The 27,267-nt window shown below is 41.6% G+C and overlaps 1 protein-coding gene across 6 annotated transcripts in view; it reads left to right on the top strand.

Moving 5' to 3' along the window:
• Positions 1 to 27,267, top strand: part of CARMIL1 (capping protein regulator and myosin 1 linker 1) — a 476,507-nt gene that overhangs the window by 221,275 nt on the left and 227,965 nt on the right. For all 6 annotated transcript variants that reach the window (XM_033934492.1, XM_033934489.1, XM_033934488.1 and 3 more), the window contains exons 9-11: positions 1,397 to 1,472; positions 2,744 to 2,832; positions 20,110 to 20,204. In XM_033934492.1, coding sequence (XP_033790383.1) covers positions 1,397 to 1,472; positions 2,744 to 2,832; positions 20,110 to 20,204 — 260 coding nt within the window. The remainder of the gene's footprint in view (positions 1 to 1,396; positions 1,473 to 2,743; positions 2,833 to 20,109; positions 20,205 to 27,267) is intronic.

The following is a 27,267-nucleotide window of genomic DNA, read 5'->3' as shown; positions in this document are numbered from 1 at the left end:
CCTCTGGGAGAGCATTCCAGATATCCACCACTCGTTGTGTGAAGCAGAACTTCCTGATATCTGTCCTGGACTTTTGTCCCCCCTTAGCTTCAGTCCATGTCCTCTTGTCCATGTCACATTGGACATTGTAAATAATTTTTTTTCCTGCTCTATTTTGTCGATTCCTTTTAGTATTTTGAAAGTCTCAATCATATCCCCTCGCAGTCTCCTTTTCTCCAGGGAGAACAATCCCAGTCTCTTGAGTTGTTCCTCGTATTCCAAGTTCTCCATACCTTTTATTAGCTTCGTTGCTCGTCTCTGCACCCTCTCCAGCAGTTTTAGATCCTTCTTTATGTTGGGAAACCAAAGTTGAACACAGTATTCCAAGTATGGTCTGACCATTGCTCTATAAAGCAGCATTATAACTTTATCCGATCTACTCGTGATTCCATTTTTTATCATGCCTAACATTCTATTTGCTTTCTTTGCCGCTGCTGTGCATTGTGCCGACGGTTTCAGGGTCCTATCTATCAGTACACCCAGGTCCTTTTCTTGTTCGCTCTTACCCAGAGTTACACCTGACATTCTATACTCGTGTTCCTTGTTCTTTCTGCCTAAATGCATTACTTTGCACTTTTCCACTTCAAACTTCATCTGCCATTTCTACGCCCATTTCTCTAACTGACACAAGTCACTCTGGAGTTACTCGCTATCCTTCTGCGATCTGATTGCCCGGCATAGCTTTGTGTCATCTGTAAACTTGATGACCTCATTGGATGTTCCTCCTTCTAGGTCATTGATGAAAATATTAAATAAGATGGGCCCAAGTACCGAGCCCTGGGGCACACCGCTAGTCACTTTCTCCCAGTCTGAGAACTTCCCATTTACGCCCACTCTCTGCTTTCTGTTCTCCAGCCATTTGCCTATCCATGCGCACTGTTCATAAGAATTTTAGTGTTGCAGAGTTGTTACAAAATATATTTGGCAGCACAACATGAAACAGGCCAACCAGTGTGGAAAAAGAGTGGTGCCATGGTTAAAGTTACAGCTTCAGCACCCTGAGGTTGTGGGTTCAAATCCACACTGCTCATGGTGACCCTGGGCAAGTCACTTAAATCCCCCCCCGCCTCCCCCTGTTGGCCCAGGTACATTAGATAGATTGTGAGTCCGCTGGGACAGACAGGGAAAAATGCTTGAGTACCTGAATAAATTCATGTAAACGGTTCTGAGCTCCTCTGGGAGAACGGAATAGAAAATTGAATTAATGAATATTAAACCAACCAGTATGGACATGATGCACGGTTCAATAAACCACACTTTTTCCACACTAGTTGCTCTTTTTCATGTTGCATCTGCTTTACGTGTATGCAGATCTCTGCCTCTTGCTGTTTACAACATATATTCTTTCTTTATGCAGAGATCTAGTACCCATAGTTGCTGCTCTGGAATACAATCAGTGGTTCACAAAGCTCTCCTCCAAAGATCTGAAATTGGTAAGTAATCAAAACACAAGGAGTGTGGCTTTCCTTCAGTGACTCTGCAGCATTTAATAGCCACAGTCATTTTCAGAGACAGGAATTGCCCCCACAGGCTTGAGTAGCCTGTTGAAAGGCATAATTTTCATTGAAGTTCAGCTTGTTCTGTTTGTACAAGATCCTTGAGAGTTACATCTGATCTCACATTTTCAGGCACTATTAGAAACTACTTTCAGGATGTCTGAAGAATTTATAAGATTTCCTTGGGAATTTTGTTCTGTCAGTTATTGAAATGAAAATAAATAAATACAGCAAACAAACAAATGTTTTTTTGATAATTGGTACAAAGTAGATTTATATCTTGAATTTTATTATGGAAAAAGGCATGTGGTGTCATATATAGATTTTCCTCCTTAATGTGGAGAAGCCAAGGGTAAGGAAATTTTATACTAGCAGCAGGAAATATTTCAAAGAAATACTGGGATTACCCAATCCGGAGAATTTCCCAATTAATAACTGTTATTATATTCCGCAAAAGAAAATACAATCCGACCAGGAAGTGGATCACCTGGTAGCAAGTGAAATAAACCTGACAGAGTTTTTGGAAGATACCCAGGATGTTATCCAGAGTAGGTCCACTATGGTATTAACATGCATGAGTGAGAGAGATAAAATGCTAATTATGAAACTTTACTTTAAAAATAGGTTGACAAAATTTTGTGGAGACGTTGTTAGAATTTTTCCTGATGTCTCAAGAGCTACGCAATTAAGAAGGAAAGAATTTTTGAAACTAAGAGTAAGAGCCTTAGCTCTTGAGGCATCTTTTTACTTAAAATCCCATGTAAATGTCTTGTTAAATTACAATACAAGTTTCTTTGACTTCTTTGTTAAATTACAAGACATTGAATATGTTTTTTGGGATCCAATTCAATTGAAACAATTTTTAATATCTTGAGAACAGAAGTGACAGAACATCTTCAAAATCTGTGTGTGGGGGGGAGGGGGGTAAGACGGAGGATTGCTACCTATGTCTACACCAGACTGCACCTATGCTAGAGTGCATTTTCTCTCATTGGTTTCAAACCTCCCCGTAAAGACAGTCTGTCTAAAAAAATTGGCCCACTAAAGGGGGAAAAATTCCTATTGTGCAAATTAGAACATTGGAGAAAGGTGGGAATGGATGGGGATATTGGATGCATGAATATACTTTTGTTCTGACACCTTTGTGTAATGTGTCAGTCACAGTTTGTTTCTCCCTCACTTATCGGCATTCATCATTTTTCTTGCAGTCTGCTGATGTCTGCGATCAGATCCTGAAGGTGGTGAGTAGGTCAAGCCGATTGGAAGAGTTGGTCTTGGAAAATGCAGGGCTTAGAATGTAAGTGCTTTTAGAGAAGTTGTGATTTAATAACAGCCAAAAACTTAAGAGCCTTTTTTCAATGCTGAAAAGAGATCTGCCATTTTAGACCTAGTGTTTCTTCAGTATGCTCTGTGCCTGTGTTTGGTGTTTGGACAGATTTTGACTGGTATTTTCAGTTTATTTAGAACAGGGATCTCAAAGTCCCTCCTTGAGGGCCGCAATCCAATCGAGTTTTCAGGATTTCCCCAATTAATATGCATTGAAAGCAGTGCATGCACATAGATCTCATGCATATTCATTGGGGAAATCCTGAAAACCCGACTGGATTCCGACCCTCAAGGAGGGACTTTGAGACCCCTGATTTAGAGGAGCAGACTATAACCAATATGTCATTAATAAAGCATTAATCTTTTCAGGATTTTCTTTGTATTTGTAATTGTTGCTGTAATATGAGTCTTACAGCCAATTCCTAATAAATAGAGGGGTATAAATACTCCTTTTCTAGTGTATAATTATTTTGTTATTGTCTTACTTGACAGAGGTGGGCAATATTTGAGCCATAATATAAAGTATGAGCTTTCTTGTGAATGTAAGCAGAGATAGGGAAGGGAATGGAGACTTGTATACCGCTTTTTTGTGGCTTTGGCATTCAAAGCGGTTTGGATTGAGGATTGAGTGACTTGCCCAGGGTCACAAAGAGCAGTACTGGGATTTGATCTCGCAACCTCTGGGTGCAGAGGCAGCAGCTATACTAGTGAGACACACCTTCCATGCAGACATTGCAGGCATATCATAGAGAAATAAAATTGTACTTACCAAGCTGTAATATACTTGCGTTTCAATTGATAAGCACCCAGAAAACATCCCGATTTTAAAATAAAACCAAAATTGAAATAAGTTTTGATGGATAAACACAAGAAAAACACTACGTCTCCTAGTGTTCTCGCCCCTATTGTGGCTTGTCTTGCATCCTTTACTCAGTTTTTGTGCCTTTTCTGCACCGATGTCTCCTAAGTAACAAAAATATGCTTATTTGATTCCACCAGAAAGGAATGGAATCCAAAAGTAGTATCTGTGATTCAAAAACACTAATAAAAATGATTTTTTATATCCTTAAAGAACCTCTAAAGAGCTGGAAAATAAAAATCTAAGAATAGAAGCCATAAATATACTTTGTGCTATGCAAATGTTAACAGCAGTGGATATACTTTTATCACACTCATAAAATATATTTTTGCTTCACTGCAGATGAAAATCAAAATTTTCTTCTAAGCCCTTGTCATTTCATGCTTAAACTACTACCTCAGCTGTAGACGGTTATAGTCTGTTATGCACCTCTCTCTTATTTAGTAGTCAAGACTGCAAGCTCATTTTCAAAGGGAAATGCCTTGCAGCTCTCTTCCTGTGAAAATGAGGGTAAACAGGCTGAATGGGGTCCTTTTACTAAGGCGCGCTAGCCGATTTATCGTGCGCTAAATGCTAACGCGTCCATTATATTCTATGGAGGCGTTAGCATTTAGTGCGCGCTAAAATGGCTAACGCGCCTTAGTAAAAGAGGGGGAATGTGAATACAAAGTGCATTTAAAAAAAAATTCTTTATTAATTTTTATTACTAACAAAAAGTGTAACAATGTTATAATAAATAATAAATAAGCACGTAAGTATAATCAGTATTAGTACAACAATATATGCCCTCCCCCCCCCACAATTACCTTAAAGATCACCCTAAAGATACATCCCCACCCACCCCCCGGATGTGTCTGAATTAAAAGAAGGCTAAACGAACTATAACAATTGTACAAATATGTTGATGGACCCCAAACTAAATTAAATATCTTAGAATGCCCTAAAATGTCGGCATTCATCTTTTCATACCTGTAACTTAAACATAAGCTCGCCCACCAAAAGGAAAAATTAAGATGATCACAGTTTTTCCAATTTTGAGTTATCATCTGTATGGCTACCCCAGTCATAATCAGAAAAAGCCGGCATTTATAACGATCCATGGGGGGGGGGCTTAACATACAATAATGTTCCACATATAATTACCTCATAAGTCAATGGGATTGTCGATTCCAATATGAGGTTAATCTCTCTCCATATTGACTTTCAAAAGTTGAATATCAAAGGACAATAAAACAACAGATGATCCAATGTCCTAATGTCTAGATGACAGTGCCAGCATCTATTAGATTTAGAACTGTCCAACTTTTGTAACCTAACAGGGATCCAAAAAGATCTGTGTTTCAAGAAAAAACAGGTTTGTCTCATAGATGCTGACGCTGTACATCTCATCTTCCAAGTCCAAATACGTGGCCAGCAAGACACAGAAATATACTGCTTTATCTCGATGCTCCAAATTTCTCTAAGACTGGATTTTGGGTTTTTTATTCAGGAATTCAGATAACAATTTATACCACCTGGCAGTCTGATGCCCTAAAAAAATCTGTCTGGAAGCATATAGGACCTGCAAGGTATAATAATTTTTTTAATTACGCTATTCAGGGAACCCACTCTGAATGGCCTGCTTCAACTGCAACCGCCTATAACTTTGTGACTTTGAAATCCCAAATAACTGTTGCAGCCGTGAAAAATCAAGCATGCTACCATTTGATAAAACATCCTCTAATGTACGTATACCTGCTTGCATCCAATGCTTCCAAAAAATTCCAGTCTCACCAATTTGAATCTTGTATTTTAACCATAGGGATTGATAAGTGGAATTCTCTACTGGAACATCTGTTAATTTGTTAACAAATTTCAAAGTTTTCCAGGCGTGAAATAAAATACCATTGTCCTTAGTATATCAGGGTAACTTGATACTCACCACATGAAACAATCGTAATGGGGACATGATTTGCCACTCAAAGTACAACCAATCTGGAAGAATCTCCATGAGTTCAGGAAGGATCCAATACATACCCTGATGCAGTATATAGGCCTGATGATACCTATAAAAATTTGGAAAATTTACCCCACCCTCTGCAATTGGTTTTTGTAAGGAAACTAAAGCAATTCTTGCAGTTTTCCCCAGCCAAACAAATTTGATAAGTATACTGTTCAACTTATAAAAGGATCCCTGAAAATAAACTGTCAACATTCCCATTTGGTAACAAACTACAGGCAGTACCATCATTTTAACCGTTTGGACTCTTCCCCCACCAAGACAAATGTAATGGGTTCCATTGCTCACACATTTCTGAGACCTTTTGCAGCAACACTTTTTCATTCACTTTCACCGTCTCCTCCACTGTCTGTTGTATCCAAATACCTAAATATTTTATACCCTCTTCTTTCCAAAGAAAAGGGAATTTATCAAATAACCCTTTGGGACAATATACATTTAGCGGGACAACCTCCGATTTACTCCAATTAATTTTGTATCCAGAAAATTTTCCAAATTTTAAACATGGAATGGTAACATCAGGATTCCTCAAATTAAGCAAAATATCATCTGCGTAAGCAGAGACCTTGTATTCCCGACCTGCATAAGGAATGCCTTGAATCTCCTTTGCTTGTTGAATGGCCAATAATAAGGGTTCCATACAAAGTGCATTTCTAAAAATACATAAGTGATTTGAAAAATAAGTTCACAGAACTAACTTTTGATCTAACTTTGCCCATGTGTGCGCAGTGAAGGGATAACAAACTGTCTTTACCTAGGTAAACAGTCTATTGCCCGTTTTCTTCTTCCTTTTTTTTTTTTTTTTTTTTTACAGAATCTTTAAATTTTTACCTTTATTCTTCCACTTTGGACTGCCTTGTTTGACCTTGGCTTCCTTTCATTCAGTCCCCTCAGCCAACCTTCACTTTAACACTCCACAACTTGACCACCAGGTATCCTCTTCGTTTCTCCTGCCATTCTCACTTTGCCTAGTCTTAGGCTTTCCTTCTCAAAACATTCTTCCTCCCTGTCCTAATTGGCCACATCACCAAATATAAAATTGGGCTAAAGATTATCAGTATCGTCAGCCTACAGGTTTGTTTCTTTCCTTCCTTTTCATTTTTTTCTGTTATGTAATCGTGCTTTTTTTATGCTGTACAGTGTTAACCACTAAAGCTTCATGGAAATCAGATTAGTTTTTGCGTCTGTCATGAATTTCCACTAACTTTTGTCAAATTTGATACATTGAAAGCATCCTGTTTACCCAATCAATATCACTACTCTTTTCAGAACTGGACCCTTTTCAAGTTCTACAGCATAATGGCCCTTTGCTTTGGGTCATCAACCTTGTTCATATGCATGGGAATGAGATGATTCATTTTGGGGGGGTAATTTAACAATCATCCATATTGGTGAGAAGTGTATTATGTACTTCCCAATTCAGACTTGGAAGATTTTCAGACTGAAAGAACATGTGTTCTTTCAGTTTCTAAATTACTTCAGGGAAAATATCCAACACTTGTATAATTTGTGCAGCTGCTTTTCCTGAATAAAAATATGGTGTATGCTTTGCTTTGAAAATATAATCTGTAACCTATCTTTGAAAATTGCAGTACTTGACAGGAGGGTAAACAATGTAATGCTAAATTTTAAAAAGAGCTCGGGTGGGGGGGGGGGGGGGGATCCAGGAAATGAGATCAGTGAAACTGATGGTTCAAGACAAAATGGTAGAAGCCATTCTAAAGAAAACTGCAATTATTGACCATAAAGATAAAAATAGTTTTTAATAGGAATTAGCATGAGTTTGGCAAAGGAAGTCTTGTCATACCCAGGATTTTATTGATGACGTAAAGAAACATGTGAATAAGGATGAACTAGTTCACTTAGGGCTTATTTTCAAAACCCTTAGGGCTCCTTTTACAAAGGTGCACGCACAAGTTTAGCGTGCGCTAGCTGAAAAATTACCGCCTGCTTAAAAGGAGGCGGTAGCGGTTAGCGCGCGCTAAAACCTTTGTAAAAGGAGCCCTTAGACACACAAAGTACTATAGGTTTATGTGTGTCTATGTACTTTGAAAATAAGTTCCATAGTGTATTTAGATTTTGAGAAGGCATTTAACTGAGTCCCTAAGGAGATATTACTCAGACAAAGTGATGGAATATTAGACAATGCCCTATGACTAGAATGATTACTAATGTAACAACGTTTGACCATATTATCCCAATCCTGACTGGTTGCCTGTCAAATGGAGGATCCATTTTAAGATTTTGACCCTTATTTATAAGACGCTAAACAATGGAACCTCAGAAGCATTGCCCTCTATTCCCAGAATTTATTGTCCTCAACACCCCTTAAGATTTGGGGAGCGATTTTTGCTGGATGTTGCCTCTTTTAAACATATTCGATAAGGCGACAACAGGTCTAGGATGTTTTATGTAGAGGGAGCTCTTTTTTGGAATAGACTTCCTGAAAAGTTGCGACACACTGAAAAAAGCTTATTTGGAGAAATAATTGCAATGTAACTATTGCAGGATTAATATACTGGGTAAGGACATAGAGATGTACTGATGATCTGAGTTCTGTTGTGATGTGTATTTGCTACTGTAATTTTGTTGTGAATGCAAGATAGTTCAGTGTACAAACTGTAAAATATTGTTGATTGGAAACTAGCTTAAAGAGGGAAACAAAGTAGGGCTAAATGGTCAGTTATCCACATGGAAAAGAGTTATTGTCCCAGATGTCTGTACTGGAACCTGTTTATACCAATGAACTCGGAACAAAAAGATGAAGAGATAAAATACATAGAAAAATCTTTCAAACTAAGAGGCTACGGAAAACTAAATTTATTCAAAATAATATAACAACTAATCTTAAATATATGTAGACTGAGGACCCTCTACACACATTTAAAATTACCCCCAAAAAGAGGGTGGAAGGGGGGTGCGTCATATGGAGCGAAGATGACAACCTCCCTCCCCATGTACCTTTTTAAAACACGCCCGCCCTTCCTTTTAAAACACCCCCGCAGTACCTTTTTAAGTGCTCCTTAAGCTTGGTGGTCCAGCGGTGTATGAGCTGGCAGGAGCATGCTGTCTGCGCTGCTGCCTGGGCCCGCCCAGCTTTCAGAATCACTGAGTCAGTTCTCATGGGACTCGCAAGAACTGACTACAGCCATTCTGAAAGTGGGATGGGCCCAGGCAGCAGTGCAGACAGCACACTCCTGCCGGCCCATACACCACTGGACTACCAGGCTTAAGGGGCGCTTTAAAAGGTACTGTGGGGCGGGGGTGTTTTAAAAAGAAGAGCGGGCGTGCTGTGTTTTAATAGGAAGGGCGTGCCGTGTTTTAATAGGAAGGGCGTGCCATGTTTTAAAAGGTAGTACCGTGGTTGGGGGGAGAGGAGAAAAAAAATAGTCAGTTGGGACATATCCCTCCTGTCCTAGCTTACCACTAGACCACCAGAGGTGAGGGGGTGATAGGTTACAGGTCAGGGAAGGAGGGATAGGGTACAGAGCCTAGCAGGGAGGGGGGACAGGGCGCAGAGCCTGGCAGGGATGGGGGACAGGGTGCAGAGCCTGGCAAGGAGTGTGGGGTTGGGTGCAGAGCATGGCAGGGAGTGAGGGAGGCTGGGTGCACAATTTGGTTCAGAATGTTTCTTTTCTTGTTTTCCTCCTAAATCTGGGGTGCGTCTTATAGAGCGAAAAATATGGTAGTTGTTATATTATTTTGAACAAATTTAGTTTTCCTTAGCCTTTTATTTTGAAAGATTTTTCTATGTACTGGAACCTGTGCATTCTTAAATGATCTGGATGAAGGGACAATGAATGAGGTGATCAAATTTGTAGATAACATTAAAATTATTCAAAGTTGTTAGAAGAGTATTGTGAGGCATTGTGAAAGACTCTTGTGAGACTGGGTATCTAATGTAAACATGTGCAAAGTGATGCATTTTGGGAGAATAATCCTAGCTCCTTACTGAGAGTCACCCCTATGAAAAAGATCTAGGCGTTTTCATTGAAAGTATGTTGAAATGTTTAGTCCAATGAGCCATGGCTGCTAGACAAAGCAAATATAAGGTTAAGGATAATTTAAAATCCAAATGGAGAACAAAGCTAAGAATATTATTAGGCTTTTGTATAGATAGGCCCATGCTGTAACCAGATGTTGAGTAATTTGACCAAAACTGCACAATATCTAAAAAATAAAAAAAGGTTATAGCAGAAATGGAAAAGGTTCAAACAAGACCAACAAAAATTATACGATGGAATACCTTTCTTATGAAGAATATTACAGGTTAGGTCTCTTCAGTTTGGATGACACAACTGAGAGGGCATGAGACAGAAATTTGAGTAAGGTGGAATGGTTAAATAGAGGGAAAGGGGATGGGACTAGATATACCACCTTTCTATGATTAATATCAATGGAATTTACATATTATATACAGGTACTTATTTTGTATCTGGGGTAATGGAGGGTTACATGGCTTGCCCAAAGTCTTGGAGCTACAGTGTGAATCGAACCCATGATAATTAACCTTTCAAACAGCATTAATAGAAGAGGACACTCCATGAAACGAATGGCTAGTAAATTGAAAATTAAATTAGAAAAAGTATTTTTTCATGTAATGCATAATTAAACTCTGGAATCTTGTTATTGGAGGACATAATCATAGAAACATGATGGCAGATAAAGGCCAAATGGCCCATCTAGTCTTCCCATCTGCAGTAACCATTATCTCTTTCTCTCCAAGAGATCTCACGTACCTATCCCAGGCCCTTTTGAATTCAGACACAGTAATGTTGCAGAGTTCAAGGAAGTTTAGACAAGTTCCTTGAGGAAAAGAGCATTAAATAATTATTAGCCAGGTAATCTTAGGAATGCTTTTAATCTTTTGAAATGAGCTATGAGGAGCTATTATTGTTTTTTGAGAGCTGCTGGGTAATTGCAACTTAGATTGTCTACTGACAGTCAGAAAGCTGGACTCAGTAAATCTAAGTCTGATTTGGTATGGCTTATCTTGTTTTATGGTAGTGATAATTCTTCCACCCCCACCCCCCTCCCGGCTCTTCTAGTGCACTCACAGCCACACTCCACATCCACATTCCAAATAATCCTGCACATTCTTACACAGCTTTTGCAACCTAACACCCTCACCTAAGATACACTTCATTATCCCCCATATTCCATACTTATACTCTCAACATACTCTCCCAGCTGCTATCCCTTCAGTATAATACTCCCCTCAATCCCCCTCAGTGAAATACACTTTTGTATAGGATTTTGTGTATTTTTCGATGTGATTTTCTTGCTTTGGTGGGATCTGGCTCTCTACCCTGCATTTATGCATTGTTGCGTACTCGTTATGGTGCACTTTTGTCTGGAGAGTTGGTTTAATTTCTTATTATGATAAGTTCTATACATCCAAACTTTCCATAGCAAGATGTAATTTTGGATTATATATATAGTATTAAAAGAGAGTAAATGTGAAATTTCACACTTAATGTGACTCAAAAGCATGTTTCCCCTTCCTCTGTTTGCAGACCTAGGGCATGTGTTTGTGGGGGATTTGGTAGAAGCAGCTATGTGAAATGTCTCAATAGGATAGTAGGGGATAAGTAGATGGAGAGAAAGGGAGATATGGGATGTAAGTAGTTGTTGGGTTGGGGCATGTTTGACAGAGTGGTATGGTACATCTGTATGAGAAATGTTTAACTGTTTATATGTGGAGATCTATGGGTAGCAGTCTCAGTGTATCTGATGTGTGTCGAGGTGTGTGTGGTTGCTCCACTTGCACTCTTTCCCACTTTCCAGTTTCCTTGGCTGTTCTGCTGCACTCAGCTCCTCTTCTTCTGCCGGTGATGGGTCCCTATTCTGTGGCATTCTCTGCTACAGTTTTGGCCTGGCTCTGCTCCTTTTTCATTTGTGGTGACTCAAATGTTGGCTGCTCTTTGTGTGACAAGTCCTGGCTTCCCTGCTTGCCTACAGCTCACTGGTTTTTCTTGGCATCCTTACTAGTCCATATACATATGCTTGGGTGTGTGCCAACAAACAGATTGACTCTTCCCTGCAGGTGGTGTTGCTTAAGCAAAACTCAGCTGAAAAGAAAATATAAATGCAAAATTGAATGACTCTCCCTGGAATCTGCTACTTTTTTTCCTGGCAGTAAAAGCCCATGCATAGTTTATTCTGAGAGAAGGGTGAAACGTTTTCAAGCAGCCTGTTTTGCCACGTACATGGCTTTTGATTATAGTGCTCCACTCGGTTTGTTCCAGTAACACAGTTTCTGGTCAAATCTGGAGGTGAGATTTATGTTAATTCTGCATCATCAATCAGCTGACCTACCAACTTCCTGGTTTCAGAAGCTGCAGATCAGTTGTGCCCACTTTTTTGGCTTACGAGCTACTTTCAAAATGACAAATTCAAAATGATCTACCAACAATAAAATTAAAAAAACACAAAGCACACTGTACGCAGAGAAAATGTCTATTATCATTTATATTCGGGGGGGGGGGGTTTCAAAGAGGTCAAGTTAGATGACTTTAAAATATGCAATGTCACCTCAGTAACAACTGTACAAAAATAGTCAAATATACCCCCTCCCTTTTTACTAAATCACAATAGTTCGTTGCTCAGAGACATTCTTCTAATAATACCAGATTGGCTTTTTATATGTTAAATTTAACAAAAGCCATGAATGATCCAGCCTTCTCTGTATCCTTGGATGCAGAGAAGGCCTTTGATCGTGTAGAGTGGACCTTTATGTATCAAGCAGTGGATTGGTTTGATATTGGTTCAGGATTTATACAAATGATTCAAACCTTGTATAGTTCCCCTTCGGCTAGGTTATATATTAATAATAATTTCTCAGAACGTTTCTGTTTGCAGTTTGGAGTTAGACAAGAGTGTCCCTTATCTCCTTTGCTTTTTGATATTGTACTGGAACCCTTGCTACTGGCTATTCAACAAATGGGGGAGATACAGGGTATTCCTTATGCAGGTCGGGAATACAAAGTCTCTGCGTATTGTGGCCGGGCCAGACCCCAAGTAGGTGGGAAACCCCGGCACGGATCACAGGTAAGATTTTTAGGAGCGCCTTTTATATGGTTGGTCAAAGGAAAACCCGGACACTGGACTTTTCACCAAACTTCACCGGGTTTATTAAAGTAATCAAAACTTCCCTGAAATGAATACTTGTCTCAGGCTTAGTCCTTAATCTGGCCGTATATTGTACACAAGTCCAGGGCACGCTGGGTGCGCCTCTGCCCAAGACTGACAAGCTTTGTCAACACATTGGTATCATAAAAACAAACCAAAAATGCTTCTGCAGTTTCTTCACTGCTTCTGAATTGTCCCCTCTTAGGGCTAAGGGCTTCCCCTAGCCAGAGTTGGCTTGTTACTTTACAGCTGAGCACAACAGGTGTCAGCAAGCTTTCCACTATACTTTCCGTTAAAAAAAACGTTTTTGGCTTTTATTATTTTTCCTCTTTTCCTCCTAGTCCCTCCCTTTGAAGGACGTTCACAACCTGAACCCAGGTTGTGCGGGCAAACCTCCCTTATGCTAAAGGTCTTATCGCCCACCCGAACATGCCTCTAACATCCAGAATTTTACTTCAAAGGGCACTTAAGAGAACTGAGGTTCAAGGAATTATTTTGGCATTACTTAATTAGGCACTGCTGCCATGCCTTTTCTAGCTCAAGACTCCATGTCCATGTCTTCCTCAAACATGTATTCTCCAGAGCCTTCCTCACTGAGCATTTCCCAGGCTGGCTCCAGGGGATTAGGGCTCTCTATGAAGTCCTGCACTTCTGCTGGTTCTTCCCATCCCCCTCTCTGAATACCTGCCAGCCCTCTCAAATCATTTTCCCCTTCAGGAACACCCTCTAGCTCCTCACCCCAAAACGTGCTAGGAAAGTTATGGTACTTCCCTGGAGGTAATCTTTCTCCCCTGGTGGGCTGGTGTCCTGAAAGCTTTCTTGGCTGGCTGGTGGAAGAAGGGAGATAGCAGCTATCTTGGTTTGCTGCTGGGCTCCTACAATCAGGAACAGGTGAGCCTCCTCCTCCTTTCTGATTACTCTGCCTTCTGCCTATTTGAGGTTTGCATGGTTGCAGGGCTCGGTGACCAGCTCCACCCCTTTCTACCTGGATTCCTCTAACCTGGGGAAAGGAGTAATAGGGACTGGCCTGTGGTTTCAGTGCCCTCCCTTCCAGAATCCTGGGCTGACTCCACTCCTGCTTTTCCGCCATGTTATTTGGTTGTGCTACCCTGCTGCTTTTACCAGGAGAAATAGGCTTTATTTTAGAGCTTACAGCCTTAAGGGCAGTATTTCTGACTGGACCCACAGTCTTTTTACTTGCGACAGGGGCTTCCCTGTCACAGTATGCAGATGATATTTTGCTTCATTTGAGGAATCCTGAAACTACTATTCCATATTTACTGGATTTGATAGATAAATTTGGAAAATTTTCAGGATATAAGATAAATTGGAGTAAATCAGAAGTCCTTCCACTTAATGTGCATTGTCCAAAAGGATTATTTGATTAATTCCCCTTTCTTTGGAAGGAAGAGGGTATAAAGTACCTAGGTATTTGGATTCATAAAACGCTGGAAGAGACGATGAAAGTAAATGAAAAATATTTCTTGCTAAGGGTCACGGACATGTGTGAGCAGTGGAACCCATTATATCTGTCTTGGTGGGGGAGAGTTCAAACTATTAAAATGATGATTTTACTGATGGTTTGTTACCAAATGAGTATCTTACCAGTTTATTTTCCAGGGTCCTTTTATAAAAAATTAAATAGTATACTGACTAAATTTATTTGGCTGGGTAAAATTGCAAGAATTGCTTTAGTATCTCTACAAAAAACAATTGCGGTGTGTGGGGTAAATTTCCCCAATTTTTATAGGTACCTTCAATCCTATATTATGCGTCAGGATATGTATTGGATCCTCCCAGAGCTCATGGAAAATCTCCCAGATTGGTTGTGGCTGGAATGGCAACTCATGTCTCCTCTGAGATTGTTACTTTTTAAGTATAAAGTTACTTAGGTTGTATAAGGACAATAGAATTTTAGCAGATACATGGCAAACACTAAAATATGTAAATAAGTTAGCACCTATTCCAATACATAAATCAACCTGTCAGTCCCTATGGCTGAACTCCAAGATTCAAATTGGCGGTTTTAAGGTCATCTGGAAACATTGGATGAAGGTGGGTAAACGCACTCTAAATGATGTTGTATCAGGAGGTGAACTGATTGACTTTTCACGATTGCAACACAAATTTGGCCTTAATAAATCACAAAATTTTAGATGGTTGCAGTTGAAGCAGGCCATTCAGGAGGGGTTCCCTGAATGGAAAAATCTTGAAAATCAATATAGCCTGCCAGTCTTATGTTTTCAGGCGGACTTCCTGGGACACCAGGCCGCTCAATGGTATAAATTGATATCTGGATTTTTGATTAAGAAACCAAAGACTGGTCTGCGTGACATTTGGAGCATTGAGATAAAGCATCAAATTACTGCATCTCAATGACCACGAATTTGGGCTTGGAGGATGAAATGCACAGTGTTGGCATCTATGAGACAAACTTAGTTTTTCCTATTACGTAGAGCAGTTTGGACCCCAATTTGTTTACAGAAATTAGATAGCTCTAAGTCTAATAGATGCTGACACGGTCATCTGGAAGCTGGGACATTAGATCATTTACTATTCTATTGTCCATCGATACTTGCTTTTTGGAAATCAATTTGGGGTCAAATAAATAATTTATTGGAAAATCCGGTGGCATTATCTTATGATACTGTGTTATTTGGTACATCAATGAGGTCTAAGAGCCAAATATCTTTTAATAATAATAATAAATTTTTGCTCATTATGCCAGGGGTTGTCATACAGCATATTATGAAAAATTGGAAAAATTAGCACCGGCTGAATTACAGTTTTTGGTGGAATAATTTATGTCACATCTTTAAAGTGGAGCGGGTAATAGCTATACAACAGGGGAATTTTAAGAAATTTCAGGATGTTTGGGAGCCATTAACAAAATATTGTAAGATATGAATATTGTTTTTTTTTCTTTTTGCACATACATGTCCAAGTTGAGGGGGGATACTTGATGTTGTTTTATGTTTAAAGACAGTTATTGGATATGTGGGAGGGAGAGATATTTGATCTGAATGAGACTTTGATGGAATATTAAGCGATTTTAAAGTGTAAAATGGTTTGTATCTTATATTGCACTTATTGTAAGTTTTTAAAAATGAATAAAAAAAATGCAGTGTCACCTCAGTAGCAACTATACAAAAATAGACAAATATAGCGGTTTTTCACGCAGGGAGCTACGCTGAATGCCTCGCACTGCTCCCAATGCTCATAGGCTCCCTGCGCTAAAAACCGTTATTGCGGTTTAATAAAAGGAGGCCATAGTGCAAAATATAGACAGCAGATATAAATTCTCTAAACGGACACATTTTGATCACTAAATTTAAAATAAAATCATTTTTCCTACCTTTGTTGTCTGGTGATTTCATGAGTCTCTGGTTGCACTTCCTTCTGACTGTGCATCCAATATTTCTTCCCTTCTTTCTGCCTCCTGCATTCTTCCTCTCCTCCAGACCTCATTCCATTCCCCAATCAACATCTGTCCCTCCATGCATCCAACTTTTTCTTCCTCTCTCCCTGCCCCCTCCCCTTTCTTTCTTTCTTTCTTTCTTTCTTTCTGTCTGTCTGTCTGTCTGTCTCTGTCTGTCTGTCTGTCTGGCTGGCTGGCTTTCTGTCTTTCTTTTTCTCTCTTTCCCTGCCCCCCTCTCTCTTTGTCTTTCTCTATCTCTCCCTGCCCCCTCTCTCTTTGTCTTTCTCTATCTCTCCCTGCCCCCTTCCTTTCTTTTTCTTTCTCTATCCCTGCCCCCCTTTCTTTCTTTTTTTCTTTGTCTGTCTTTCTTTCTCTCTCTCTCCTTCCCTGCCCCTTCTTTCTTTCTGTGTATCTTTCTTTCTCTCTCTCTCTCCCTGTCCCCGCTTTCTGTCTGTCTTTCTCTCTCCCTGCCCCCACCGCCTATTTGTCTCTACTTTCCCGCCGCCAAGCCAGGTGCGTACAAGCGCTGGGCCCCCCGAAAGTCAATTCTGACGGCGGAAAGAAAGTTCCGGGGCAGCCAGGCAGTTATTGGCTGGCCCAGAACTTCCTCTCTGATATCAGAATTGACGTTGGGGGGTGAAGGGAAGGCTTGTGGGCCCGGTGCTTGTATGCGCCTGGCCTGGCGTCGGGAAAGTAGGAAGAACAGAACACAAAGGCAAGGGAGTCTATCACGGCTCCACAATCGACTCGCGTTGCCTTTGCGATCTATTGGTCAATCACGATCGACCTTTTGGGCACCCCTGCTGTAGATCTTAGTATGTTATGAACTGAATGAAGTAGGGAATGTTGTAATAAATAAGGTGTTTGCTTTGTTTTACTGCCTCAACCCAAAAGTCCTGAAAGTCTGCAGTGTTAACACATGTGTGAATGTCAGAGCCTGTATGAGCTATGTATCTCGTATTGGTGAAAGGATCCCTAGCCACCATAAACATATTTCTCTTTTTGTTTTCTCTGTCTCATGTAAATATTTATTATCTGAATCTTTTTGACTACATACAATCAAAATTACCATAGTGTCTCCATTTATGGTACTTCCCTGATTTTATAGCTGAGATTGAGCACCTATGCAATTGGAGGTTTAGGCCTGGATTCTGTTTAGGACACCTGGCATCCTATACAGAATCGCGCCTAAGCCCGCCGGTTAGAGTATTGGGTTGTAAGTAGATGTGGCTGCTGAGTTTATCACCTGACCTCCCCCCCCCTAAATGATCGCCAGCAGGAGGGATGTCCAACCCCCCTGCCGGTGATCTACAGGGGGGGGTGTTTTCTGGCAGGGGGATTGGGCATCCCTCCTTCCGGCAATCATTTGGGGGGGGGGGGGGGCAGGAGGAGGGATTGGGCATTCCTCCTACCTGCAATTGTTTGGGCAGGACAGGCGGCTGCTACTGTGGCCGCTAAACTTATTGCGGCAGGGAGATCCCTTGCTGCAATAAGCTCAGTGGCTGCATCTACTTACATTTTGCTGGGCTACATTGTATGCGTCTCCCTCTGACGTTACTTCCCCATGGCCCGGAAATGTGGCAAGCTCCATCTCCAGTTATCGCACACTAATTCATTAAACGAGACTGGGAGCACCTCATTGGTGGAGCACAGTTCAGATTCAGGCTGTCGACCGCAATGTGGTTTCAAAAGCCTGTGCACAACACCATCTCCAGGGACAAGCGTAACCCCTGGTATGTTTGGGAGGCACGTTCTGTGCTGACTGCTGTGTGGGACACTCTTTGATTGTCAAATGCATCTCCATTGAGCAGCTTCATCTTTAGAGAGGCCTGCGTGCCTTCGCTCTTATGTCGGCAGGGGTTTTCAGCTCTTCCGCCCTTCGAGGCTTGGAGGTGACACTTCTCGACTCTCAGGGCTCTGGCACCAATCTGGAGTAGGTTTACTCCCTTTCATTGCATGTACCAGGTTTCGCTCTTTATGGGGTTCTGGGAGGCAGCGGATCTGTGTTGGCCCATCCTTCATCTCTTTTGAGGATGGTGGACCACAGGTCTTGATATCCCTTGTTTCTATCTAACCCTACTAAGGACTGCTTTGCCTCAGGGCTTCTTTGCCTCATCCTACTTATCTGGATTCATTTACTGCTGATGACAAGGAAAGAAACTTGTATCATACCTGATAATGTTCATTCCGTTTGTCGCAGCAGATGAATCCAGAGCCCCACCCTTTCTTACTTTCTATTTTGCTTTTGCTACATAGGAATTGGCCCTATGGGTAGTAGCCTCAATGTGGATTCCACAGCTGTGAGGAAGAAGTTCTGTACTGATAGGCCTGTGTGGTTGATCCTACTGCTTTTTTACCAGGAATATTGAACTACCAGTGAGCATACTATCGTATATAGGGCAGAGTTTCAGCTTGGTGCTCACTATCTCTACCTGCTAGTAGATGAACACAACCCACTTTTATGGATTCATCTGCTGTGGCTAAAGGAAGAAACATTATCAAGTATACATAATGTTTCTTTCAAAGCATCTACTACCCGTCTGGGAAGTTTACCTCCCTGCAACCTCCATTTATGTCCTCTAATTCTACCTCCCCTACATCCCTGGAAGAGATTTATTTGAATATTAATACCTTTCATGCTATTGTGCTGTCATTTATCAACTGTCATTTAAAAATGAAGAAAACATTTTGAACAGGTTTCTAGAAAAGCCTTCTTTAGGGAAAAGTTGTTTGGGACTGTTTTGTTTTTTTTTTAAACTAGAGAAACATTTAGGCTTGGATTCTAAGTTAGGCAGCGATAGACGGCCTATTGCCATCTAACTAACCAGTCGGGATGCATCTTAAAAAAAAATCAATGTGTCAAACAGTGCCTACGTTGAAGGCGCCGCCTTAGAATGCCTGAGGCTGGTGTGGGCGTGGTTTACAACAGAAGTAGCCTCAGGCGTCCTTAGGCGACCCTAGGCACTTCCATAGCGCAAGAAAGGCGCTTTAAATGTAGGCCTGTGGAAATGCTGGCCTACATTTAGGTGCCTGTTTTAAAAACAGCTGCAATTCTATAAAAGGCACTGATGCCGTATTTAGGCAGCTGCTGATACCGGCGCCATTTATATAATCCATATTGCACTCTGTTTTCAGAAGCATGCACTGATCATTTGTACACACAAATAATCTCAGACTTTTATTGATATTACTGTATATTTGAAAGTAAAGCTGCAGACATAGGAGAATCTCTTTAACAATAGTTTTTATCAGAGTTTGGGAAAGGGAGGAATTGTCAGGGGTAAATAAATGTACAGGATCTTATCTTTTTTTTTTTCCACCAAACAGAAATAGGAAAGAATTATACAAAGGGTGTTGAAAAGGTTTGTCTATCCATCTATCTGTCTGGGGTGCAAAATAACTCTCCGAGACTTGAACAGAATGGGGTGAAACTTGCATTGAGGGAAAATCAGTTTTAAAAAAACATAATTAGTTTAAAAATGGGTTAAATTGGACACTAGGTATTACAAAATTATAAGCCCCCCTCTCCCCCCGCCCCCCATTTCTGTGGAGAATGAATAGAATGGGATAAAACTTAGCATGCAGAAAAAAAAACAGCAGAAACACTCAGTCCAGGAAGCCAGGACTGAGTTTCATTGTTTGTAAGGCAGTGTGTATCTTGGGAAAGGGGGTAGAGGGGGCTATATTAATTATGAAAGCAGATAGGTAAAAAGAAAAATAAAACATGCATAGAATGTGCAAGCTTTTCACCTCGCATTGCTAATTCATTGTAAAGGATTTGATGACATTTCTTGTTTCAGTAATTAAAATATTAAGCATAATAATCATTTCTGTCTTGCAGAGATTTTGCACAGAAACTAGCTAATGCCCTAGCCCATAATCTCAACTCAGGACTTCATGCTATTAACCTTGCCAGCAACCCACTTGAGGATAGAGGTAATGTTCAAGTTCAACATTCACAAATGACCAATAAGTGGATTAGTGCTGTTTCCCTGAATGTTGTGTCCACAATTGTGTATGGTACTGTGCATAATATACTGTACCACAGATACGGTGCTCACAGATAACTGCGGCTTGTCACCTCTGCAGTTGTTCTTGTGTTTAGAATTTGCCAGCTTAAGTGACACTGAATGTATTTAAACTTGCAGTAACCTGAGGTGACAATATAGTCTATTTGCAGGGCCCCTGACTCCAGTACTATTCTAAACCCAATCCTTGGGGCGCACCTTGTCCCATTGGGTTTTCAGGATATCCACAATGAATGTGCATGAGAGAGATTTGTATGCACTGCCTCGAATGAATGCAGATCAAACTCATGAATCTTCATTGTGAATAGCCTGAAAACCCTTTGGGACTAGGTGTGCCCCAAGGATTGAGTTGGGAATGGCTGCTCTAGTTGATGTGGTGTTAAAACAGCTAAGGGTAGGAGGAAGAACTGCCAAGAAAAAGGTATGTCCGGAATAAATGCATAAAACAGAATGAAAATCAGGTTTATAATGATTTTGTGTGAACCGGATCAAGCCCCATAATCGGGATGACTCGGAATAAAAGACTAACAGCCTGTTTTAAAAAGCTACGCGGCAACGGCCCCGAAGTCCTTTAAATCTCTATGGGCTTCGGGGCCGTTACCGCGCAGCTTTGTAAAACAGGCCCTAAGATTTGGATTGAATTGGATTTTATTCTAATAGCTGGATTATTAGGTAAGTTAAATTTATTAACAGAATCTTAAAATAAGCTACCAAGTAAAATCATTAAGACTTCTCTCTTCTAAATGTGTAGCAGTATAGCTTAGCAGTACACATTTGCACGGACCATTCAGTCTAGCTGGCATATTTGCTTCAGCTAAATAGTTTAGTGCAGCAGTCTCAAACTCAAACCCTTTGCAGGGCCACATTTTGGATTTGTAGGTATTTGGAGAGCCACAGAAAAAATAGTTAATGTCTCATTAAAGAAATGACAACTTTGCATGATGTAAAACTCATTATAGTAACTTTAACTATGTAGTAAATCTTATAACTATAAGTCATATAGTTTCTTGCTCTAAAGGTTTCGACAAAATAGAGCAAGAAACTTCGTTATTCACATTGTCAAAAGTGACTCGAACAAGAGGTCATGGACTGAAACTGAGGGGCGGCAGACTCAGAACTAATGTCAGGAAGTTCTGCTTCACACAGCGAGTGGTGGACGCTTGGAATGCTTTCCCGGAGGAGGTTGTGACAGAGACCACCATTCTGGGATTCAAGGGCAAGTTGGATGCACACCTTCTTGCAAATCACATTGAGGGATACGGGTGAACAAGGTGTCCATTAGGCAACACCTAGCTTAGCCTCCGCATGTGCGGGTCGCCGGACAAGATGGACCTAGGGCCTGATCCGGTGAAGGCATTTCTTGTGTTCTTATGTTTCCTTAATTGCTTCTGATAATTTCAGCTATGCACAGCTGAAAGCAGTGCAACATGCAGTAAGTGAAAAACTATCGTATCAACTGCAAGAGACAAAATTTTGGACCAACTATTTTGAGGCCCTTGTTATTATAAAGAATGATTCTTTATGGAAAACCTGTGTCTTAAGTGTCCGGCGGTCACGTCCACATCCACCTTCAGCTCTCACCTCCTCCAGCACCGGACACACGCACAAGCTACACTGCCTCCAATGGTTCTGGAACGTTGCCCGCCTCACTGTTGTAACCTCACGCAAGCGCTTTCCTGCTTCTGCACGCGATTGGACTCAACCTCACAATCGCATACAGACACAGGAAAGCGCTTGCGTGAGGTTACAGCAACTGCCGGACACTTAAGGCACAAGTTTTCCATAATCATTCTTTATAATACCGAGGTCCTCAAAATAGTACTTGGCGGGCCGTGAGTTTTAGACCACTGGTTTAGTGCATGCCTAGTTTCCATCTCTGTAGAGTCTGAAGCTCAGAAATACTGCCCCCTCCTCCCTCCCCAGCTTTTTGTGTTGGAATGAGAATATCTGTTTCTACACCTGTAGAAGCATGTCTGTCACATTACTCTCTGAGCACGGACTGCATTAAAATGTGTGCCTTAAGAATGTAACAAAGCCAGAGGTCAAATAAAGCATGCAGGATCTCTTAGAAAGAGGAAGAGATAGTGGTTACTGCGAATGGGCAGACTGGATGGGCCATTTGGCCTTTATCTGCTATCATGTTTCTAAATTTGTTAGGATTTGAAAAATTATAGGATTAAGGATTAATTTTATATTAGTGTATTTCTGATGTCACCTTAGCTTGCCTGTGTGATTATTCTATAATTACTAGCTCTTTTCTGTGGAGTTTAATGGTTACATTTCCCTAGTTACACGTACTACTCAGGATGTGTTATTAAAAGGGATCGCTTGCTATGTTCCAGTTGCATCACATTTAGGAAATGCTGTTTCTTTTTCATTTATGATATCTTACCTTTTTAAGAGACACATATATATCTAAATGTCTGTGATCATAACATGGTACTTTTGAGCATATATGTTGACAAACTCCTGTTACTGTGGAATTTTAGAGTAAACAAAACATGTTTTGAATATTGTAGGCAACTAGTAATTTATGGATTTAAATGTGCTGAAACCCAAAATATTCTGTGGTTTAAAAATAAGATTTGCTTGGGCAAGACCCACTTCAAATCTCATAATGTGTAGAAAATTTCTGTGCCATAAGGCTTCTGACCAATTGTGAGGTCTCTAGAAGCAAAGTCCAGAAAGAGATCCCTTACCTCTGTAATAATATGTTGTCCTCTCCATATTGTATTCCTACTGGATTTCATTAAACCAGTTTTCCAAGTACAGCACCTCCTGGACATTTTAAGATTAAGCTAAATTTGCTTTCAGGAGGGTATGAATAATCAAATTTCATTGGCTAGAGCCTTTATTTTGGAAACAGAAACCTGGGGAATAGTCCTAGTGAGTGAGCCCTTAGGAAATCTAATACAGTCAACTCCGCTTAAGTGCAAGCTCTTCGGACTGGATTGACACGTGCGCTTAACCGGAGTACCATGTGAAGAGAGTTGAGCACCATCATTTTTCTCACGTGATCAGCAGCTCGGGGGCAGGATTCCGTGCGTGCATCGGTCATTGCCATCACATATCTTAGGACGTGTGACCTGTAATCACGTTTGAAGTTTGCGATTATCCCTTGGTTTTTGTTGCTTTCATATTCAACAGGCAGGCACCTTGAAGCCAACAGCTTCACTATGTTTGAAAGCAGTGTATGGGTCTCTATCGCTTTAATTGGGAGACCATACTGTAGTTCATCTGTGTGAGCAACTGAAGAAGGACCTGGAGTACACCACTTTCAGGGGACAGGCCCTTCCAATTTATGTACAAGTATACTGTAATAACAACGCCTAAGCGGCATCTGACATCAGCATGGTGGACACGTTCAGCCAAAGACAATGATTTTTGTCCACACAACGCCATAGTGCAGTTCCAAAAGTTCGAGCACGTGGCTCATCTACGTGATTACTTTTAACCAGAGTGAACGCTATGTGAAAGAATACAGGTGGAACCTACAGCATCAGTGCGCATAAGTGGATTGTGTGCTTATCAGAATTGCAAATATCCAGAGTTTGTCCATTGACTTTAATATAAAAAAATGGGACCATGGTAGTCAGGTGTGGATAACCGGAGCGTGTGCTTATCCGACGTGCACTTAGGTGGAGTCGACTGTAGACACAAATTCATAGATTCATTTATTTCTACCCAGTATCTTTAAATGCTGGACTGATTCTCGTCAAATATGAAAAAGGTCCATTCATTGTTAACTTGCTAGACTAGTCCAAACTGATGGGTTACTTCACCCTACCAGCAGGTGGAAACAAACAGCTGGGTGGTTTTTTTTTGTTCTTTTGTAATTGTGTTTTTTCAATGACATCACTAGTATAAGGTGTGGTAAAGTGTGGAACTTACATGTAGAGAATGACACGGTGACAAAATTCATCACCGTTCCCGTCCCCGCGGATAACCGCGGTAAACCATCTTCATGTCATTCTTTACGGAGAGAGGGAAGAATCAGAGTATGAATGGCCACAACCACCGACCCGCAAGCTTTGCTTTGAAGAATGCTGGTGTAGAAGGACTGAGGCTGAAATAGACACAAAAAAATGACATGGGATTATTTCCCGCGGTTATCCGCAGGGACGGGAATGGTGATGAATTTTGTTACCGTGTCATTCTCTACTTACATGTTCCTTCAATTTATTTATTTATTTGGATATTTTAACTGCCTTTATGAAGAGATTCACATTATTTTGAGGACACCAGGAATAGTTTATTTTAAGTCACAGGACCCAGGTAATGGAACCGGTTCTTTGATTGGTTGGTGCTCTCAGGGATTGGTCTGTGAACCTTTGGCCTGATTCAGCACAGTCTCCTCTTTAGCCCTGGATCTTGGCTTGGTGAGGCTGGTCTGGCTGTGGGTTTTTTGGGCCCACTGCTAGCAGCGGTGATCAGTCTTCCCATAAATATAGAGGAAAGGAGGGCTGATAATACTTATGCAATTATAAAACAAAACAAAGGGAAAGAGAGCAAACAGAGGCACCATAATGGTATCCTCCGTAGCGACAGAGGCATTTCCAGTAGTGTTGCCCGATTCAAATTGATTTACCGATTCACTTTGGTGAATTGGTTCAAATCAGTTTGTTTCCTTAAAAAATCAAACTCACCAATTCAATGAGTCCTAAGCCTCTTCCGGGTCTCCTAAAGCAGCAGAAGTAGTGAATATGCTGCTCCTGACTTGCTCGTCGGGGCTTTCCCTCTACCACATCACTGATGACATGGCAGAGGGGGGAAACCCTGGTGGACAGACCCGCAAGCTGTTGGTTTTCCACTGCTTCTGGTTTAGGAAGCCCAAAAGTTGAAGTCTCTCTGGGGGTGGGGGGTCGATCAGGAAATACTACACAGGGGGATGGGAGAGATGGAATTCCCTTTTCCCGCGCAGAATCTCACTGTGCTGGCCATGTCAACATCAAATCTCGCCGTGTTGCGCTATCAGCAGCCATTCTCAAACGTTGTCTGCACTGACCCAGAAGTCTCTCTGTGGCAGAGGGGAGACTTCTGAGTTAGTGGCAGGCAGCATGTGAGAGTCACTGCCAATACCGCAACCCAAAGAAGCAAACCTTGGAGTACAGCCTGGGGAGGAGAGGAAGGAAAGTTGGTGGCACGGGGGAGGGAAGGGGTGAAAGGAACTTCAGGAAGAAAAGTTGGTGGCACAGGGAGAGGGAAGAGGAAGGAAAGCTGGTGGTGCAGGGGGAGGGAATAGGAAGGAATGCTGGTGGCACAGGGGGAGGGAAGAGGTAAGAGGGAAGGATAGTTGGTGGTACAGGGGGGAGGAAAGAGGTAAGAGGAAGGAAAGCTGGTGGTGTAGGGGGAGGGAATAGGAAGGAATGCTGGTGGCACAGGGGGAGGGAAGAGGTAAGAGGGAAGGATAGTTGGTGGTACAGGGGGGAGGAAAGAGGTAAGAGGAAGGAAAGCTGGTGGTGCAGGGGGAGGGAATAGGAAGGAATGCTGGTGGCACAGGGGAGGAAAGAGGTAAGAGGAAGGAAAGCTGGTGGTGCAGGGGGAGGGAATAGGAGGGATCGCTGGTGGTACAGGGGGAGGTAAGAGGAAGGATAGTTGGTGACACAGGGGAAGGAAAGCTGGTGGTGCAAGGTGAGGGAATAGGAAGGAACGCTGGTGGCACGGGAGAGGGAAGGGGTGAAAGGAACTTCAGGAAGAAAAGTTGGTGGCACAGGGAGAGGGAAGAGGAAGGATAGTTGGTGGCACAGGGAGAGGTAAGAGGAAGGAAAGCTGGTAGTGCAGGGGGAGAGAATAGGAAGGAATGCTTGTGGCACAGGGGGAGGGAAGAGGTAAGAGGAAGATTAGTTGGTGGCATAAGGGGAGGAAAGAGGTAAGAGGAAGGAAAGCTGGTGGTGCAAGGTGAGGGAATAGGAAGGAACGCTGGTGGCACAGGGGAGGTAAGAGGAAGGATAGTTGATGGCACAGGGGAGGAAAGAGGTAAGAGGAAGGAAAGCTGGTGGTGCAGGGGGAGGGAATAGGAAGGAACACTGGTGGCACATGGGGAGGGAAGAGTTAAGAAGAAGGATAGTTGGTGGCATAAGGGGAGGAAAGAGGTAAGAGGAGGGAAAGCTGATGGCACAGGAGGAGGAGAGGGAGACATGAATAGTGAGGGGAGAGGATGAAAATTGCACCTAATGGAGAGGAGGAAGGGAAAATGGTGCATGGAGGGGGATAGAGAGATTTGACATAGGGCACAAGGCAGGGAGAGTGAGAGAGAGAGATGGTAGACAGTGGGAAAGAAACAGAAATGTTGGATATGGCAATGAAAGGGAAGGTACAGAGTTGAAGATGAATGGTGAGCATGGGGAAAGAAGAAAACATTAAATGGGCAGGAGACCCTGGTGAGTGAGTTAACAGAAGATAAACAGAAGCCAGAACCTGGGACCAACATAATTTGAATAATACGATGACCAGACAACAGAAGGTAGAAAAAATTAATTTTATTTTCTATTTTGTGATTACAATATGTCAGATTTGAAATGTGTATCCTGTCACAGCTGGTGTTAGCGAGCATGAGCTAGGACCTAACAGACAGAGGAAAAGTCTTTTGTTTACACCACAGCACTGGTATGGGGTTGGAGAGGGCTGGAGGGGGTGGGTGATGAGGCTACAAAAATAAACCCGCTAGGCCGTTTCAAAAAAATCACCTGAGTGGGCAGGAAAAGTGAATCGAATTAAATTGAAAAATCAATTCAATAGGCCAAATCGAATCAAAAAATTTTTCCCTGAATCGGGCAGCACTAATTCCTACTGGTGCTAAAGGCTGGACTGGGGGAAATAAAGCCCGTGTCATGCCCAAAGAGACCATCATAGGGTCTGTGGGAGCCTGTGTATCAGCAGTAATATAAACTGTCCTTTTAAGGGCGACTTAGATCCAAGAAAGGTTTTTACCTTCAGCCCTCCTCTCCCTTTGTCATTCTTTCCCTTGCATG

The sequence above is a fragment of the Geotrypetes seraphini genome, chromosome 2 (assembly GCF_902459505.1).
Source record: "Geotrypetes seraphini chromosome 2, aGeoSer1.1, whole genome shotgun sequence".
NCBI classification, from domain to species: Eukaryota; Metazoa; Chordata; class Amphibia; order Gymnophiona; family Dermophiidae; genus Geotrypetes; species Geotrypetes seraphini.
This window is presented reverse-complemented; position numbering and strand designations above follow the sequence as displayed.